At 39.4% G+C, this 18,400-nt stretch overlaps 1 protein-coding gene across 1 annotated transcript in view; it reads left to right on the forward strand.

Moving 5' to 3' along the window:
- The window catches only part of LOC126168267 (calcium-activated potassium channel slowpoke), a 908,898-nt gene that overhangs the window by 824,975 nt on the left and 65,523 nt on the right, over positions 1-18,400 (forward strand). The window contains exons 21-25 of the mRNA XM_049920542.1: positions 3,144-3,197; positions 6,958-7,053; positions 7,266-7,402; positions 12,360-12,472; positions 12,620-12,775. Of these exons, the coding sequence (XP_049776499.1) occupies positions 3,144-3,197; positions 6,958-7,053; positions 7,266-7,402; positions 12,360-12,472; positions 12,620-12,775 (556 nt within the window). The remainder of the gene's footprint in view (positions 1-3,143; positions 3,198-6,957; positions 7,054-7,265; positions 7,403-12,359; positions 12,473-12,619; positions 12,776-18,400) is intronic.

Consider the following 18,400-nt stretch of genomic DNA (forward strand, 5'->3'; position numbering starts at 1 on the left):
ACATCTATCTTGAAGCAGCTGCCAATTCAAGTTTTTCAGTATTTCAGTGATTCTTATGTGTGACTCTACAAATCTGTGACCATTTGTACTGTACTGCTTTGTATACATTCAGTAACCTTGATGTTTGTATTTTTATAATCGTCCCACACACTTGCGAAACATTCTGGGATGGGTACACAATTATTTTGTAAGCAATTTCCTTTGTAAACTAACTACATTTTCCTCACCTTCCTACCAGTGCACTGGAATTTGCCATATGCCTAACCTACAATTGAGCATTTATTATCATTTCATTTCATGTGACTTCAAATTGTTACTCCCAGGTAATTACTTGGATTGACTGATTACAAATGGGATGCATTGATATTGTAGTCATAATATCCAACACTTTTGGATAATTTTGTGAAGTGCGCAATTTTACATTTATAAACATTTGAAGCATGTTGGCAGTCTCTGTACCACTATGAAATCTTATCCAGAATGGATATGTTATTAGTAGAATTTTTTTTAGGTACTACTCTGTTATGGATAACTACTTCATCTGTAAAAATTCTGAGATCACTGTTAACATAACCTGAAAAACGTTTATATACATTGTAACAAGAGCTCTTGGGTGTACACTCAGACAGTAGTGCTATACATGTACCATAATTGAAGAATAACCTAAGTTATCATCAGACTTACTGTTCGACTGATATATGGAAGTGGAGCATTCTCACTGTTGATGCTTTGACTCACTGTTGCTTGGTGTACAGAACACAATCCCATGTTTATTGCTCCTGGGAAACAGAAATGTCCACAAAGCTGACACTGCCAGAATGTAATATTTATGCCATTGCTGGTGTCCCTGTATCTGGCAGTCGCCATCTCTGCTAGTTCTGCAATATCACCTTTGGAGTTTGATATGGATGCCCACATTTGTGGCTCTTTCTGATGGGTGTTGGGAGACTGTCAAACAATGTGATGGCCAGCTGCAGGCTATCTGAATGTCTGGATGTGTGTATAAATTGGTGTTGATATCTGCCAGGGACAGCACAGCAGTATGGAGGGATATTGAAAGGAGAAGACATGACTGCTTGTACTTGATTCAGTCCTTCCAGTGGAAGCAATAAATCCAGATCCTTGGGAAACCTGAGTGAGCAGCATCACAACCTATGGTCTTGTAGCAGATTGCAATGGTAAGACCAAAAGGAATAATTGAAGTGTATTGAGTGAGGCACCCTGCAGTGGTCAACATCAGATTGCAGTGTTCCTGGATGATGGCTGCTGTCAGTGGTGGCTACAGTGCTTTCTGGAATTTGTGTAGCTGGTAGAAAGAAATGTATAGATGGCCACAGTCACAAACACATGTTGCCCACAGAACAGAATATGATGCTGAACATCTGAGTAACTGTGTACACAACTGTGCAGTTCTGGACTGGAATGCCAGGGCCAAATTGCTCCTAGTAATAGTGGCTAGTGTTCCACAGTGTCTGCCAGGCTTCTATCTTCTGCAGTTGTTCATCTATAAGTAAAGCTGTTCTCAATATGAAGACTGGTTTGAACACTGTAGTATTCACAGAACATGTTCCAATTGGAGATGCTTGGAATTTAAATCAAGCTATACATAGATTCAAGCTTCTGTGACCTTTGAACTGTATTACCCACCCAGTTATAAGAGGACCTACAATTGAACATTTATGCCAAACTGTGGCTCTACTAGGAATTTTTCACATTAACAATTTTGCCTGCTCTCACTGTTCATAAAGTTTATTTGTGATAGAAACATATTCTTACCACATTATTTGTATTCTATAACCATTGTACAGTATGACAGATACCAAGCCTACAGAAAGAGAACGAACATTTGAATGATGGAACGGACAGTTCATAATTTTGTGAAAAAAATAAAGTAAATGGCACAAGGGAGTTTTGAATATGGCTCACCCATTTTACAGTCCAACATCATGACCACTTAATCACGTCACTGCAGCATTCTATCTTTCCTCATTATTAAACTTGTTAAGCTGGCACTGTCCACTGTTTCTATTTTGCTTCTTTTTTCATAGCTCAATACACCTTCTTCCTCTTTTCATGCTTGATCTGTGTCCAGTTTTTGATGGGCTATCCTTTGAGCTATCTTACCATTAAATCTGAGAGGGGAGCAATGGGGAGTTTCCCTTGTTAGAATTAAGTTTCATATTTCACTTGCCTGACTCTGTGTTACAGTGCTAGGATTCACACAGTCTCCTGTTCTTTCATTCTCTCTTTCCCTTTTTCTCTATTTCTTTGTTTTACAGCAAAAAATAGATGCATCTGTCACAAAAATGCCACAGCTAATGTGGAAAAAAGACTATGAACTAGTGGCACAAACCCAAGTATGCATTTCTGTCGCAAAATGTAGGCTGTCTGTTTTCTTGCAAGAATTCAGCATGTCTAATGGTTTTTAATTTTTTATTTTTTTATTCATGATGCCTATAATTACAGCAGTATTATTGTGCTTTTTAACAACCAGTTACTATTTTCTTCCCCTTCTGAACTGAACCCACATCTCTAGTGTTCCAGCTGATTGTTAACATTATAGCAATATCCAATATTTCATGAACTAATGATTTTGTGAGAAGTAGGTGTATCTATAAAGTTTGTGACTTTTTAGAAAATCTCTAACTTATTGGATGTGCATTTAATCAGTCTTGTCCTTAGTTGCATTTGCAATTTATCTTTCTTAACTACTTTAATTTCTTCCTGTAAATACTTCTGACATTATTTCTGTACTCTTCTGTTCTAACTGCATTCCCACTCCAACTAAATTTAGAATCTTCAACTAACCCATTTTAGTGTTGAGATAATTAACGCCTGAAATCTGAAAGTACTAGTTACTTTTAAGTTACCTCTACAATCATGTGGGTGCTTACAGATATCATTCAGTACTGTCGCTTGTTATTTTCATTGACTTGATATTTGGATCTTTGGAAGCATCTATCTGCAGATTACACTTTGCAGCAGTTTATTTGGTCTTAACATATTTTGAAGCATTACCAGTGAAACGCAAAACAGTTATTATTTGAGTGATATTTTTTTCCTTCTTTTCTTTTTGTTTCTGCATTTTTCTGTTGAGACGTAAGGCAAAAGGTGCATGACATTTTTGCTTTTCAATGTTTCAGCCCCATTCATGCAAAAGAAAATGCAGACTGCATCACTGGTTTCAACATTGTGTGGTATGTTGGAGTTGGAAAAAGACTAAAGACTTGATTTTTCCTCTGTCATATCTGTTCATAGTTATTCCCCTTTATCGTTTCTGTTCAATGATTCTCTGTTTCTATTTAGAAATTATTTAAAAACAAATTTAAATTAAATATTTTTAAATGATTTTTTTGCCTATTAATTTAATTAATATTTATTTGTGTGACTTAATTTTCTTGTTTTAATTTAATCTGTAATAAGTTTCGTTTTTTGTTGATGGTACACATTCCAAGAAGACAAGATAAAGATCACTAACTGCATGCCACAAACCACATTCTTATCTTGCAACTCTCTTTATTGAAGAACACGCGCATTGATGTTTCAGAAAACCATTTCTCTTCCATGGCTTACAAGAATGAGACCTCTTTGTAACCAAACTCTGTTACATAACAGATGAACAACATAAATTGTCATGCAAATGATGATTTTCCCTTAATGTTTGTCAAATTTTCAACTTGTTTCAGTTTCTGTAATAATTTTGGGATATTTTTGTTGTAAGTACTGAATTGAAGCAAAGTAATTCAATTGAAAGTGGAATGCTTTTTTTATAAATATTAAAATATGAAGTGATTTTAATAGCCTATTTTAGCTTCATTCCTGGAAAATAACGTTATATATAATGGGATAATAGGAACCCTGTGGCAACAATTTCACTTAACAAAAGTATGCTACTTACAGACATAAATATCTGAAAAAATGCAGTTTTTTAGTGAATAGAATTATCAAAAACATCGCTTAATCATTATGCAAATGACATAATTGTTAGCTCTCCACATCTGCATTTTCGTTCACCTAGCAGATCACAAATCTTCACAATTTGATAAATCTCTCCACAAATGCATATTTATTTGCAATGCTGCATGCATTGATGAAGAAGAGTCTCTAATCTTGTTTTGAGTTCTTGTTTCAAAAATTTCTACCATGTCCATGTTTTTGATATATCTTTCTTAGTAATCATTATCAGAATTGATTGTAGCTCTCCTTTCTTCATTGTATTCACGTGTATAAGTTTTATTTTGAGAGACCCAGAATTTAACTTTGTTGTAATAAATTTTAATCAAAATTGCTAATGTTAAGAAGTAAGCTGCCAGAATTTGGAAAATTGGATTAGTTCAAAGTTGAGGTAATACAGGGGTTGCCATAAAATTTGTTGTTGAGGTGATAACATGATAGGAGATTCCAAATTAGGACTTATATACAGAGTGATATTGCTAAATGATGACAAACTGCAATTGCGCGAGGTACACCCATTTGAAGGTGGAGATAAAAGATGTTTGTCAGTGTAGGTTTCAATGATCAAAGTCCATCTCCATAGGTGAGTACTCAGTGCATGCAACTTGCTGTGATTCCCGTCCATGTTAGGGATTTTATCCATTCAGGGACTGGGAGTTGTGTTTTCCTCATTATCATCAATGCACAAGATACTGAAGTGGTGTCAAATAAAGGTGCACTAGGTGGTCAAAGAACCCCAGATTGGCTTTCCCAGATTATCATTTTATTTCATTTCAGTGATTAAAACCACGCATGAGAAGACAGCAGGCAAATGAGAATTTTCTGTCTGTGCTAGTGTTTTAGCAGCACACTTGAGAGGGCAGTGAGCAGGAGCACCATCATGTAGTAGCCGCATCATCCTTACCACTAAAGGCATGTAGTCCCACCAGGGGGTCTGGGTCACCCACACTAAGTGCAGATACGCCTTGACTGTGAGGTATTGCAGAAGGATAACTGGTTCAGAGAGATACTCGCCAATAATTTCCATCCACACAATGAAGCTGAACTGGTGCTGGTGGTTTGCTGCCGACAGACTAAGGGGATTCTCCTTAGCCCAAAAGTGAGTGTTGTGATGGCTGATGATATTGCCATTAATGGTGGCCTGTGCAATCAACCAGTGACAAAACAGTTGCCACAGTGGCAAGTCAATAGGTAATAAGTTTTGCATGCATTTTTAGTGATATGGATAGTGGCAGCTGTCATGGAGAATATTCCACATACTTGCCTGGCTTACCTCATGCTGGTGGTCCACGAGCCTAGCGCTGATATCAGGGTCACTGTCAAAAGATCTTCCATCTCCACCTTCACATGGGTGTAGAATGCCGCTGAGTCCATATGAACGTTTTTGCTCCTTATCCCCTCTGCAATATTTTTTTCATGCAGTTTGTGGCTATTTATCAAAATTCTCTCTCTCTCTCTCTCTCTCTATCTCTCTATCTCTCTCTCACATATTCATTTTTAATTTGTAAATTTACCAGTGTCTACTTAGCAGTTATAAAAATGCTTTTTACTTTAGTGATAATTTTCCTCTGCTTCTTCAGTATTTACACTGAAACCCCAAAGAAATTGGTATAGGTGTGCATAGTCAAATACAGTGATGTGTTAACAGGCAGAATACAGCACTGCAGTTGGCAACACATTTATAAGACAACAAGTGTCTGGTATTATTGTTAGATCAGTTATTGCTGCTGCTTTGGCAGGTTATCAAGATTTAAATGAGTCTGAACATGGTTTATAGTCAGCACACGAGTGATGGGACACAGTATCTCCAAGGTAGTGATGAAGTGGGGATTTTCCCTTACGACCATTTCATGAGTGTATCCGGAATATCAGGAATTCATAAAATATCAAATCTCTGACATCACTGCAGCTGGAAAAACATCCTGCAAGAATGGGACCAATGATGACTGAAGAGAATTGTTCAAGATCTTCTGTCACAAAAGTGCAACCCTTCCACATATTCCTGCAAATTTCAATGCCGGGCCATCAACAAGCATCAGCATGTGAATCATTCAACAAAACATCACCACTATGGGCTTTTGGAGCCACAGGCCCACTCATGTACCCCTGATGACTGCACGCTACAAAGTTCTACACCTTGTCTCGGCCCATCAACACTGACATTGTACTGTTGATGACTGGAAACATGTTGCGTGGTCAGACGAATCTCATTTCAAATTGTGTTGAATGGGTGGATGTGTACAGGTATGGAAACAATCCCATGAATCCATGGACCCTGCATGTCAGTGGGTGCTGTTCAAGCTGGTGGAGACTTTGTAGTGATGTGTGTAATTGGAATAATAAGGGACCCCAGATATGTCTTAGATATGACTCTGTGACAGCTGAATGTATGTAAGCCACCTGTCTGATCACCTGCAGCTGTTCATGTCCATTGTGTATGTCGACAGACCTGGGCAATTCTATCATGACAATGCAACACCCCACACATCTGGGACTGCTACAGAGAGGATCCAGGAAAACTCTTCTGAGCTTAAACACTTCCACTGGCCACCAAACCCCCCAGATATGAACATTATTGAGCATATCTTGGATGCCTTGCAACGTGCTGCCTAGAAGAGATCTCCACTCCCTCATACTCTTATTCACTTATGGACAGCCCTGCAGGATCCATGGTGTCAATTCCATCCAACATCTCTTCAGGGATTAGTCAAGTCTATGCAACGTCGTGTTGTGGCACTTCTGTGTGCTCGCTTGGGCCCTACATGATATTAGGCAGGTGTACCAATTTCTTTGGCTCTTTAGTGTAGGTACATCTATGTATACTATTCTTAAGACCCCCAAAAATAAAACTATAATTTTATAGGTTAGCAGTTTCTCTGTCTTTCCATCAACCCCATTTTAATGAAATGAGTCAAAGTGAAACCATAAACTGTTTCCTGGAATAAAAATAGTTGTATTTTCTGCTTTGCTTCAATGTTTGACATGTACTTCTTTACTTTGCAGCAGCAAGTGAGCAAGACAATCTCACACCTGTAGGTAGTCCTATTGTTCTTCAAAGGAGAGGGTCGGTCTACGGAGCCAATGTGCCTATGATAACAGGTATCTGCAGTACTCAGTATGATATGAAATTATATTGTGGGCTGTGTATTCTATTCTTGAAGACATAATGTTATCACTAAAAACGAATACAAATAACTTTTTAATTGGTATAGGAATATAATTAATACTTTCATCCAGAGGAATTTGTAGAATATCGTGATATGTTGCATTGTAGTGTGGAATGAACTGATTCATCTGTTACATTTTTTCAGAGCTAGTAAATGACAGCAATGTGCAGTTCCTGGACCAAGATGATGATGACGATCCTGACACAGAGCTTTATCTTACACAGCCTTTTGCCTGTGGTACTGCATTTGCTGTTAGCGTCCTTGACTCCCTCATGTCTACTGTAAGTACCAGTCTCATATGTAGGCATGTAGTGTTCTTCATGTTAAGGTCTGACAAGTGTAATTTGAGAATTTATGCCCGAATTAAACCAAAACTTTTTGCTAGCAGAAAATTGCCACTCTCTAGATGACTTGTATGTTATTCAAGAGCTAACCAGAGAGTAACTTACTTAAGAAAATAAAAATTTAAAAAAAAGATGAAAAGATACATTTTTATAACATACATAACTCCATATAAATTAAGACACTTATCTTATTAGTACACCAGCTTGTTAATTCCATTGTCATAAAATATTGCCATTTGATACTTCAGCTATGAATGGATACATCCATGCACTTCCTCATCATTGCCAAAGCACTGTGTTGCAAGAGCAGACCTTTGCATGTGGAAACAAGTGAAAATTGCTCAGAGCAAGACCTGAGCTGTGTAATGCTCCCATGCGAGACCATCCAAGTTCCATTAAGTTCTAACTGCTGTGTTGGGTCATGCATTGTCATGAGAGGGAAAACCATGGAATGCAGCTTTCCTCAATGCTTTTTCTGTTTCAGCCTTCTTAATTACTGTAAAATTCTGCACTATCATTATTTATTGTTTGACCACATTCTAGGAAATCCATCATAAGCATGCTCTCTCTGTCCCTAAAAAACAGCTGCCTTGATCTTTCTTGATGACAGTGTTTGCAAACATTTCCTTAGTTTCCTGGTAGAACTCATGTGATTCCACTCCATACACTGTTGTTTTGTCTCACAAATCATGAAATGTGTCCAAGACTTGTCTCCTATTACATAAAAATGTAGAAGTGCTTCACCATGTTCATTGTAAGCCTCATAAAATTTCAAAGCAGCAGCTGTGCAATGCTTTATGTGGTCTTCTGACAAGAGCTTTGATTCTCAAGTGGCATAAAATCTTGCATCACAACACTAAACAACAAAGTTCATGAAATTTGAGAAAACTTCAGTGAGAGACCCACAATTGTGTAACACTTGTTTTGCGAATCTTTTTGTCTATTTTCTCCACCAGTCCAATATGCTTGTCTGCTGACTTCATACTTCCTCATGAATGTTAGTGCAGCCATTATTAAACATGATGCACCATTGTCTCACTCCAGTTTCACTCATTACATTGATTCCATACACTTACAGAGTTCCCAATAAATTTCAATTGATCTCAGGTTTATGACAAACAAGAACCTAATAACTGATAACACTTCACAGCTTGAAGGGATTTTCTATTGCAGCGCACATTTTAAACATTCACAGTGAATGAAGCAGAGGCAACATGCTCTGCGAGCAATGAATGAAGCAGGGGCAACGTGGCCTGTGAACAATCACAACCTTGTATGTAATAAGTCAGTAGACATTCTGACATCAAGGTAGGGATGCTAGCACCATCTTTCACCATGCAGTGGCAAAACTTAAGTAACTCTCTGAATAGCCCTTGTATAAAGTGATATTTTCATGTGTTTACCAGTGGCCACTTACTTTTAAATCCATTGATGTGGTTTGCTCATTAAGATAGTCTGGTCCCACTGTGCATTTTCTCTCCTGGTAAACATGTTACCTGATGATTTTTTTGTACTGTGTAATATTGTTACATTTTCTACAATAAAGCATAGAAATCTTTTCTTGCAGATAATTTTCAGTGACAACCACTTCAGCTGTAATTAAAATAAAACTATTAACGTTGATTCAAGCATTTACACATACATTAGTAAACTGATGTCTTATTACCTAAATGCAGAAAAGCTGCTAATTTAATAAAAGGTGTCAGTTTTTAATATTAATGTTGATACTGCTTCAGTCAGCATTAAATCCTTTTGACTATGCTGAAAATCAGGAAATATAACTGTCATTATAGGCATTACAAAATACTTTTTGCACATTTATGAGTGCAGAAGTATTCAACAAGATCTCATCTGACTTTATGTAAGAGATTATGAATACCTACCAGTTCAAAAGAAAATTCCCCCTTGTTTGTGATGTTACATCTCCTAAACTAGATGTCACATCTCCTAAACTGTGTGTCATACAGTGATGTGTTTCTACGGGTACATTCAGTAGTGTATGTGGCTACTGCCTGTAAAATTTGTTACAAATAGAGCTATAATGACAAAGAAGTAATAAATTAAAATACCTTGCCTGATGCTAAAGTTTTACTGCATGGACAGCAAAAATGTAGTAAACACTAAACTTTTTTCCTTTCATTATTTTTTGCAGGGTGTCAGTAATAAAAAGTTTCAAAAATGTTTGAAATTATACATAAATCTTATTGGACATCACTCAGTGCTTTTGTTTTCAAATTCAGCATGAGCTGTAGTCTGGATAATTGTTGCACAACATCAAGACATATACACATTCTCTAAGTCTAATACCTGACGTGCTGTGTCAAATCTTTAACATAAGATTATACTTCTTGATGACAACTTTTGAAAATTTTAAATTTGGTCAGTAATTATTGTAGTGTTGGCAGAAGAGCCAACACTGTGGGGCAAGAGGAGGCCGAAATGCACGCGTCAACTCACGCAGGTTTGCTTAGGTCTGAAACAGGATACGTAATGAATGCTATAAAGAAAAGTACGTAGCTCCTGGAATACTTAACTTTAATCCATCATTTGTATACAGCATTCTTGATGATACAAGTGAGACTCTCTCTAGATATGGTTAATGGCGCCTTGCTAGGTCGTAGCCATGGACTTAGCTGAACGCTATTCTAACTGTCTCTCGGCAAATGAGAGAAAGGCTTCGTCAGTGTAGTCGCTAGCAAAGTCGTCGTACAACTGGGGCGAGTGCTATTACGTCTCTCTTGATCTGCCGTGTGGTGGCGCTCGGTCTGCAATTACTGACAGTGGCGACACGCGGGTCCGACATGTACTAATGGACCGCTGCCGATTTAAAGCTACCACCTAGCAAGTGTGGTGTCTGGCGGTGACACCACAATTATATAAAAACTGAAAATCAATTTTTTGTTGTTCCTGGAAGCTGTTAGATAGGCAGCCTAGAACTGTATCCAGGTAACTTTTTTAGTGATTTAGTAACACAGATAAGAACATCTTTTTAGTATTGTGATACATTAAAAATATTAATTTCAATTAATAGTCAATAGGACATTTTAACTGGTAAGATTAGGACACAATGCGTTGGTCACATCCATGTGTGAAAGCCCCTCTTTTGTAAGAAGTTCTCCTAGCTCTACAATAGCACATTCCACAGAATGCTTCATACAGTGTTTACCATACCACTGAAAGAGTTACACAATATTCACATTGGTGTGACAAGCATTCTCAGTGATGTGCTTGACTTCGTTATCAATCGTATAATTGAACTTGTGGTCCAAACTGTTGCTTCCACTTTCTACTGTAATTACATTGTCTCCTTATCCAAGAATAGTTCAAAAACTGTTTTGTACTTAAATTGTTGAGTTGTCATCACCTATTGCAAACTGTGAGTGTGCTTAAAACATTTGTACACAGAGCTCACACAGTCTCAGATTAGATAGTTTGCCTAAAGACCTCACTCACTGAAAGACAGTGTTCAGGGAAAATGGATTTTCTACCTGGCCGATTAACAGGATGCTATTAGTTAAAACCAAGAGCCAGAAAGTGGTTAAAGAGGAGAACACACCAGCAAAATCTTTAACTTTTCTTCCTTTTATGAGCATTATTTTATTAAAGATAACAAGAATCCTCCATAGATTTCAAGTGAAAATGGTTTTCCATCCCCCACTTGACATTGCAGACCTTGTAGGATCATTAAAGGATGAATTGTTATTGTAGAGAGCCAAAATTTACAAAATACTTTGCCAATTTTGTATGGCTTATGTAGGTGAGTCCACAAGCACTGTGAAAATAAACGCTGCACTGAACATTAATACTGCACTCACCTTTTACATACAAGCAAGTCAGCTGTTGCCAAGCATTATAATTTCATTAGACATTTGATGGAGTATGATAAAACAATGATTCTGGCCCACAGTAATGTCTTTTTGGGACTCCTTTATTAAAGAATCTATGGAAATAAACTTGACAAAAAATCTGGTGAACCACAATAGTGGCTAGCCATTGGACAGTACTTGGAACCCCCATCATCTCCACGATTTGCTCTAATTGTAGATGACAGACTCTGCTGATGACTGTGGTGAGCAGTGATGCAGAGGCCAGCTGAGTTCTGTGGTTCCACCAATGACGACACTGCCGCCAGGTAGTTTGGTCCATCTGTCAACTTGATTTTGATGCATGTTCATAATACCCACAGCATGCTATTCATTGCAGAATGGAGGATATTTTTGTCGGTCTTCAATGGCTGAGGAAAAGTGGCAGGTTCCAGTGTGGAATATCATGAAATGTATTGATGGCAACTGGCCACGAGCCTGAAATTTGTTGGAGGATGAGCAGTGATGGTTTTCTCCATTATATATAAAACATTTTTACAAAACCTTCCTAATGAGCTACTTTTTCTCCTTTGTCCCATGCCAGTTACTTTGTTATTTTTAATAGTGGGAGTTTCCCTGGCAGCGCAACTTCTTTTTCTTAATGTTTTATGGAATTCTTTTTCTTTATACTATTATCAATGTGTCCAAAGTTTGGATTGTGTCTTATGCTTATCAGCAGTACTTAATATTTCGCCCCCAGAAGGAAAGTCTGGGAAGCAACTCTTTTCATAATTTTATAATTTTCGTAAGTGGAAGTTTCTTCTATTTCTTCTTCAGTAGAGTTATTGTACTGAAATTTCATATTACCCTCTCTCACTTTCAGTGTGTTGAATGCTCAACGATAACATTCCAAGCTTTCTTAACATGTGATTTTTGTAAAATTATTAGTAATATTTTTTTACCACATTATATGGGCCTTAATACTAAGTTGCTGATGAGAGAGATCTTAACACATTTCATTTGTTAATTTAATTTTGTCCACTATCTCAATATACACTCTGTTAAACAGATAATCTTGTTTGGATTTTTAGACATATTTCAACCAGAATGCACTGACACTCATCCGTTCACTAATAACTGGTGGTGCTACTCCTGAGTTGGAGCTTATCCTGGCAGAAGGTGCAGGCCTGAGGGGAGGTTACAGGTATGTGTATGCATTAGTTTTGATCTTTTCACTTCAAAATTATTGTATTTGCTAAGTAAAAATGGAAATAAATAACAAAAATTAGTGTTAAATACTTTTCAGTACTGTATGCTAATTTAAGCTTCTTAATTATTTTCACATTTGCAGTACTGCAGACAGTTTATCAAACAGAGATAGGTGCAGAGTGGGTCAGGTATCATTGTATGATGGACCTCTAGCTCAGTATGGTGAGACTGGAAAGTATGGTGACCTGTTTGTAGCTGCACTGAAGTCATATGGCATGCTTTGTATTGGGCTGTACAGGTAGGCATACTTTTAATTAGTAATTATTTTTAACATTATATATAGTTTAGCATTTGTTGCATTAGTTGCAACTGTGTCCCACATTAGAAGCATTTTTAGTTACTTGTACCTTCTTTTTCTTGCATTAATATTTTCTTCCATAAAATAGTGTATATTTATGATTTAACTGTTTTTTTAGGGTTCCATACATCAGTCAGTAAAAATGGAACCTTTATAGGATCACCATGTTGTTCATCTGTCAAAAAGTTTGTCTGTCTGTCTTTTTTTCCAACTGTTAAAATCCTTTTTTTTCAGGAATGGGTAGATGTATAAAGTCGAAATTTGTGTCAGGTACTAATGTCTAGACTCCCTTGGCTATGTAAAAATTTTAAGCTTCTAAGTCACTGCAATCAAAAGATATGGCTGCCATGTCACTTCTGGCCCCCTCAGACGCCTCCTGGCGGACAGCGGCGATGCGAGCCTTCCAGGTTAGCTGGCGATCGAGGAGGCCCTCGTCACACGACATTATTATATTATTATTACCGTAAGGCTCACAAACTATTCAGTAATTTGAAAGCCCTCCATGAGACAGTTGCCGGACCCCATCGGCACCACAGCCCCACGGCGCCGGCACCGACACCCCACTCCGCTCACCATCCTGGAGGACCCAAAACCTACGGGTGAAGTATTTGTATACATGTTGAGGGTCTGATGGCCTAGCAGTAAATCGTGTCAGGAAACTGAGACATGAAGGGATCAAATCTCAGTCAGATTTTTCACTCTTTGTTGTTAACCTAGTCATCACATCTGAACAATCTGAGCAGTCACAAGGAACAACATGGTTCAGATACAACATTAAACGGTATGTCACATTTCCCTGGTTGGATAACTGAGATAGGTTAGGGACACGATTGTTGTCAAAGTGGCATCCAATAATAAGACCTGCACCAAGCTGCAGAGCCACATAGAGTTATCGTTATTTTTATCTATATACATATATAAGTTGAATATTATAGAGGGAAACATTCCACGTGGGAAAAATATATTTAAAAAGAAAGATGATGAGACTTACCAAACAAAAGCGCTGGCAGGTCGATAGACACACAAACATACACACAAAATTCTAGCTTTCGCAACCAACGGCTGCCTCGTCAGGAAAGAGGGAAGGAGAGGGAAAGACAAAAGGATATGGGTTTTAAGGGAGAGGGTAAGGAGTCATTCCAATCCCGGGAGCGGAAAGACTTACCTTAGGGGGAAAAAAGGACAGGTATACACTCGCACACACACACACATATCCATCCGCATATACACAGACACAAGCAGACATTTGTAAAGGCAAAGAGTTTGGGCAGAGATGTCAGTCGGGACGGAAGTACAGAGGCAAAGATGATGTTGAAAGACAGGTGAGGTATGAGCGGCGGCAGATTGAAATTAGAAATTAGCGGAGATTGAGGCCTGGCGGATAGCGAGAAGAGAGGATATGCTGAAGGGCAAGTTCCCATCTCCGGAGTTCTGACAGGTTGGTGTTAGTGGGAAGTATCCAGATAACCCGGACGGTGTAACACTGTGCCAAGATGTGCTGGCCGTGCACCAAGGCATGTTTAGCCACAGGGTGATCCCCATTACCAACAAACACTGTCTGCCTGTGTCCATTCATGCGAATGGACAGTTTGTTGCTAGTCATTCCCACATAGAACGCTTCACAGTGTAGGCAGGTCAGTTGGTAAATCACGTGGGTGCTTTCACACGTGGCTCTGCCTTTGATCGTGTACACCTTCCGGGTTACAGGACTGGAATAGGTGGTGGTGGGAGGGTGCATGGGACAGGTTTTACACCGGGGGCGGTTACAGGGGTAGGAGCCAGAGGGTAGGGAAGGTGGTTTGGGGATTTCATAGGGATGAACTAAGAGGTTACGAAGGTTAGGTGGACGGCGGAAAGACACTCTTGGTGGAGTGGGGAGGATTTCATGAAGGATGGATCTCATTTCAGGGCAGGATTTGAGGAAGTCGTATCCCTGCTGGAGAGCCACATTCAGAATCTGATCCAGTCCCGGAAAGTATCCTGTCACAAGTGGGGCACTTTTGGGGTTCTTCTGTGGAAGGTTCCGGCTTTGAGGAGATGAGGAAGTGGCTCTGGTTATTTGCTTCTGTACCAGGTCGGGAGGGTAGTTACGGGATGCAAAAGCTGTTTTCAGGTTGTTGGTGTAATGGTTCAAGGATTCCGGACTGGAGCAGATTCGTTTGCCACGAAGACCTAGGCTGCAGGGAAGGGACCGTTTGATGTGGAATGGGTGGCAGCTGTCATAATGGAGGTACTGTTGCTTGTTGGTGGGTTTGATGTGGACGGACGTGTGAAGCTGGCCATTGGACAGGTGGAGGTCAACGTCAAGGAAAGTGGCATGGGATTTAGAGTAGGACCAGGTGAATCTGATGGAACCAAAGGAGTTGAGGTTGGAGAGGAAATTCTGGAGTTTTCTTCACTGTGAGTCCAGATCATGAAAATGTCATCAATAAATCTGTACCAAACTTTGGGTTGGCAGGCCTGGGTAACCAAGAAGGCTTCCTCTAAGCGACCCATGAATAGGTTGGCGTACGAGGGGGCCATCCTGGTACCCATGGCTGTTCCCTTTAATTGTTGGTATGTCTGGTCTTCAAAAGTGAAGAAGTTGTGGGTCAGGATGAAGCTGGCTAAGGTAATGAGGAAAGAGGTTTTAGGTAGGGCGGCAGGTGATCGGCGTGAAAGGAAGTGCTCCATCGCAGCGAGGCCCTGGACATGCGGAATATTTGTGTATAAGGAAGTGTCTTGCATGCTGATATTATGGTGAAAAACTGGACAACTGTGAATTCCACGTGATTTACCAACTGACCTGCCTACACTGTGAAGCGTTCTATGTGGGAATGACTAGCAACAAACTGTCCATTCGCATGAATGGACACAGGCAGACAGTGTTTGTTGGTAATGGGGATCACCCTGTGGCTAAACATGCCTTGGTGCACGGCCAGCACATCTTGGTACAGTGTTACACCGTCCGGGTTATCTGGATACTTCCCACTAACACCAACCTGTCAGAACTCCGGAGATGGGAACTTGCCCTTCAGCATATCCTCTCTTCTCGCTATCCGCCAGGCCTCAATCTCCGCTAATTTCTAATTTCAATCTGCCGCCGCTCATACCTCACCTGTCTTTCAACATCATCTTTGCCTCTGTACTTCCGTCCCGACTGACATCTCTGCCCAAACTCTTTGCCTTTACAAATGTCTGCTTGTGTCTGTGTATATGCGGATGGATATGTGTGTGTGTGTGCGAGTGTATACCTGTCCTTTTTTCCCCCTAAGGTAAGTCTTTCCGCTCCCGGGATTGGAATGACTCCTTACCCTCTCCCTTAAAACCCATATCCTTTTGTCTTTCCCTCTCCTTCCCTCTTTCCTGACGAGGCAGCCGTTGGTTGCGAAAGCTAGAATTTTGTGTGTATGTTTGTGTGTCTATCGACCTGCCAGCGCTTTTGTTTGGTAAGTCTCATCATCTTTCTTTTTAAATATATTTTTCCCACGTGGAATGTTTCCCTCTATTATATTCATATCATTAATTTGAACCCAACAATCACGTTTGTTATTGTTATTGTTATTGTCACTGTTACATTTCGTAGTCTTTTCTGTCATCTTATTTCCTCCTTCTGTTTTTGCCAGCAGTTTTACTTTCTATTCACCTTCTCCTTTTTTACCGTAATCCAGTATACAATTTTATCCCGCCGATATATACTCAATAATACGTAATAATACGTAACCCACTTCCAAAAAAAAAAAAAAAAAAAAAAAAAAAAAAAAAAAAAAAAAAAGTTTCCGCTTTCAACACTACCCCAGGAGGTCTTCCACTGATATCCTCTATCCAGATGTAACAAAAAATGGTTACAGTTTACAGATATATGCTAGTGGACTCTCAAGAGCCATTAATTGGACATCTTGCAAGTGCAGAGACCACAGAAAATATGCTACAGGATCTCAGGATCTTTATGCTCATCAAATCAATATTGTAAATATAGTGAATATTACTGTCAATTGTCTTTACTTTTATTATGACCACAAGTAACCTATGAGATTACTCCACAAACAATTGCAGAACCTGCATAACTTTTCAGAACTGGAAGAAGAAGAAATATTCCCCATGTGGAAAAATATACTATGGAAGAGAAAAGTGGAAAAGTAGATAATGTGCATCTTGTCACATAAAATTTCCTCTTTCCATTCAGCTGGTTTTTAAGAGTTTTAACAATAGCAGTTTGGTTATGAATGTTGGGCATAAGCAATTTGTGTCCTGCAATTACTTATTCATCTAAGAAAATATATATATGAGGAGGATGGCGTGGTGGCGGGGGTCAAAGGTGCTAGACCAGTCAAGCATGTGAGAACTATTCAGAAGAAAGATTTTTCTCTTGATTTCATTGCATGCCCTCCACTCAGCTCATAATCCATTTGTAACTGTTAGTATGATCTGGAACATTAAATACACTTTTTTCATGTTTGCTGACAAGAGAATAAGACATCAGATGTACTGAGCATGAGAACAGGTAAGCATCTGTTCAAACAAGGTAAGCATCTGCGTACGTGAAATAATAGATGCACAGAATGGATTTCACACATTATATTGGCAAAAGATTATACACATGGTGAATAACAACTTTCAGATTTTAAATTAATAACATATTTTCCAGAAATTAAGATAAAGCTAATACAACACAGAATAGAGCATTGCCCTTTGAACCAGTTGCATCCTTCAACATAAAGACCAACCCTTCTGCACCACTCATTGCAGCTCTGCCATCATGCTGCATTTATGTTGAGACTTGTGAAGCAGAAAGCAGCTCTATATAAGTTGAAAGGGGATCGAGTTAAAAAGTTTTGTTTGTTGTCTCGTCTGATTTCAGATATCTTTTACTGTCAATGTAGTTTGTGAGAAGTTAAATATTACACTCCTGGAAATTGAAATAAGAACACTGTGAATTCATTGTCCCAGGAAGGGGAAACTTTATTGACACATTCCTGGGGTCAGATACATCACATGATCACACTGACAGAACCACAGGCACATAGACACAGGCAACAGAGCATGCACAATGTCGGCACTAGTACAGTGTATATCCACCTTTCGCAGCAATGCAGGCTGCTATTCTCCCATGGAGACGATCGTAGAGATGCTGGATGTAGTCCTGTGGAACGGCTTGCCATGCCATTTCCACCTGGCACCTCAGTTGGACCAGCGTTCGTGCTGGACGTGCAGACCGCGTGAGACGACGCTTCATCCAGTCCCAAACATGCTCAATGGGGGACAGATCCGGAGATCTTGCTGGCCAGGGTAGTTGACTTACACCTTCAAGAGCACTTTGGGTGGCATGGGATACATGCAGACGTGCATTGTCCTGTTGGAACAGCAAGTTCTCTTGCCGGTCTAGGAATGGTAGAACGATGGGTTCGATGACGGTTTGGATGTACCGTGCACTATTCAGTGTCCCCTCGACGATCACCAGTGGTGTACGGCCAGTGTAGGAGATCGCTCCCCACACCATGATGCCGGGTGTTGGCCCTGTGTGCCTCGGTCGTATGCAGTCCTGATTGTGGCGCTCACCTGCATGGCGCCAAACACGCATACGAC

This window comes from Schistocerca cancellata, chromosome 1 (assembly GCF_023864275.1).
Source record: "Schistocerca cancellata isolate TAMUIC-IGC-003103 chromosome 1, iqSchCanc2.1, whole genome shotgun sequence".
NCBI lineage: Eukaryota > Metazoa > Arthropoda > Insecta > Orthoptera > Acrididae > Schistocerca > Schistocerca cancellata.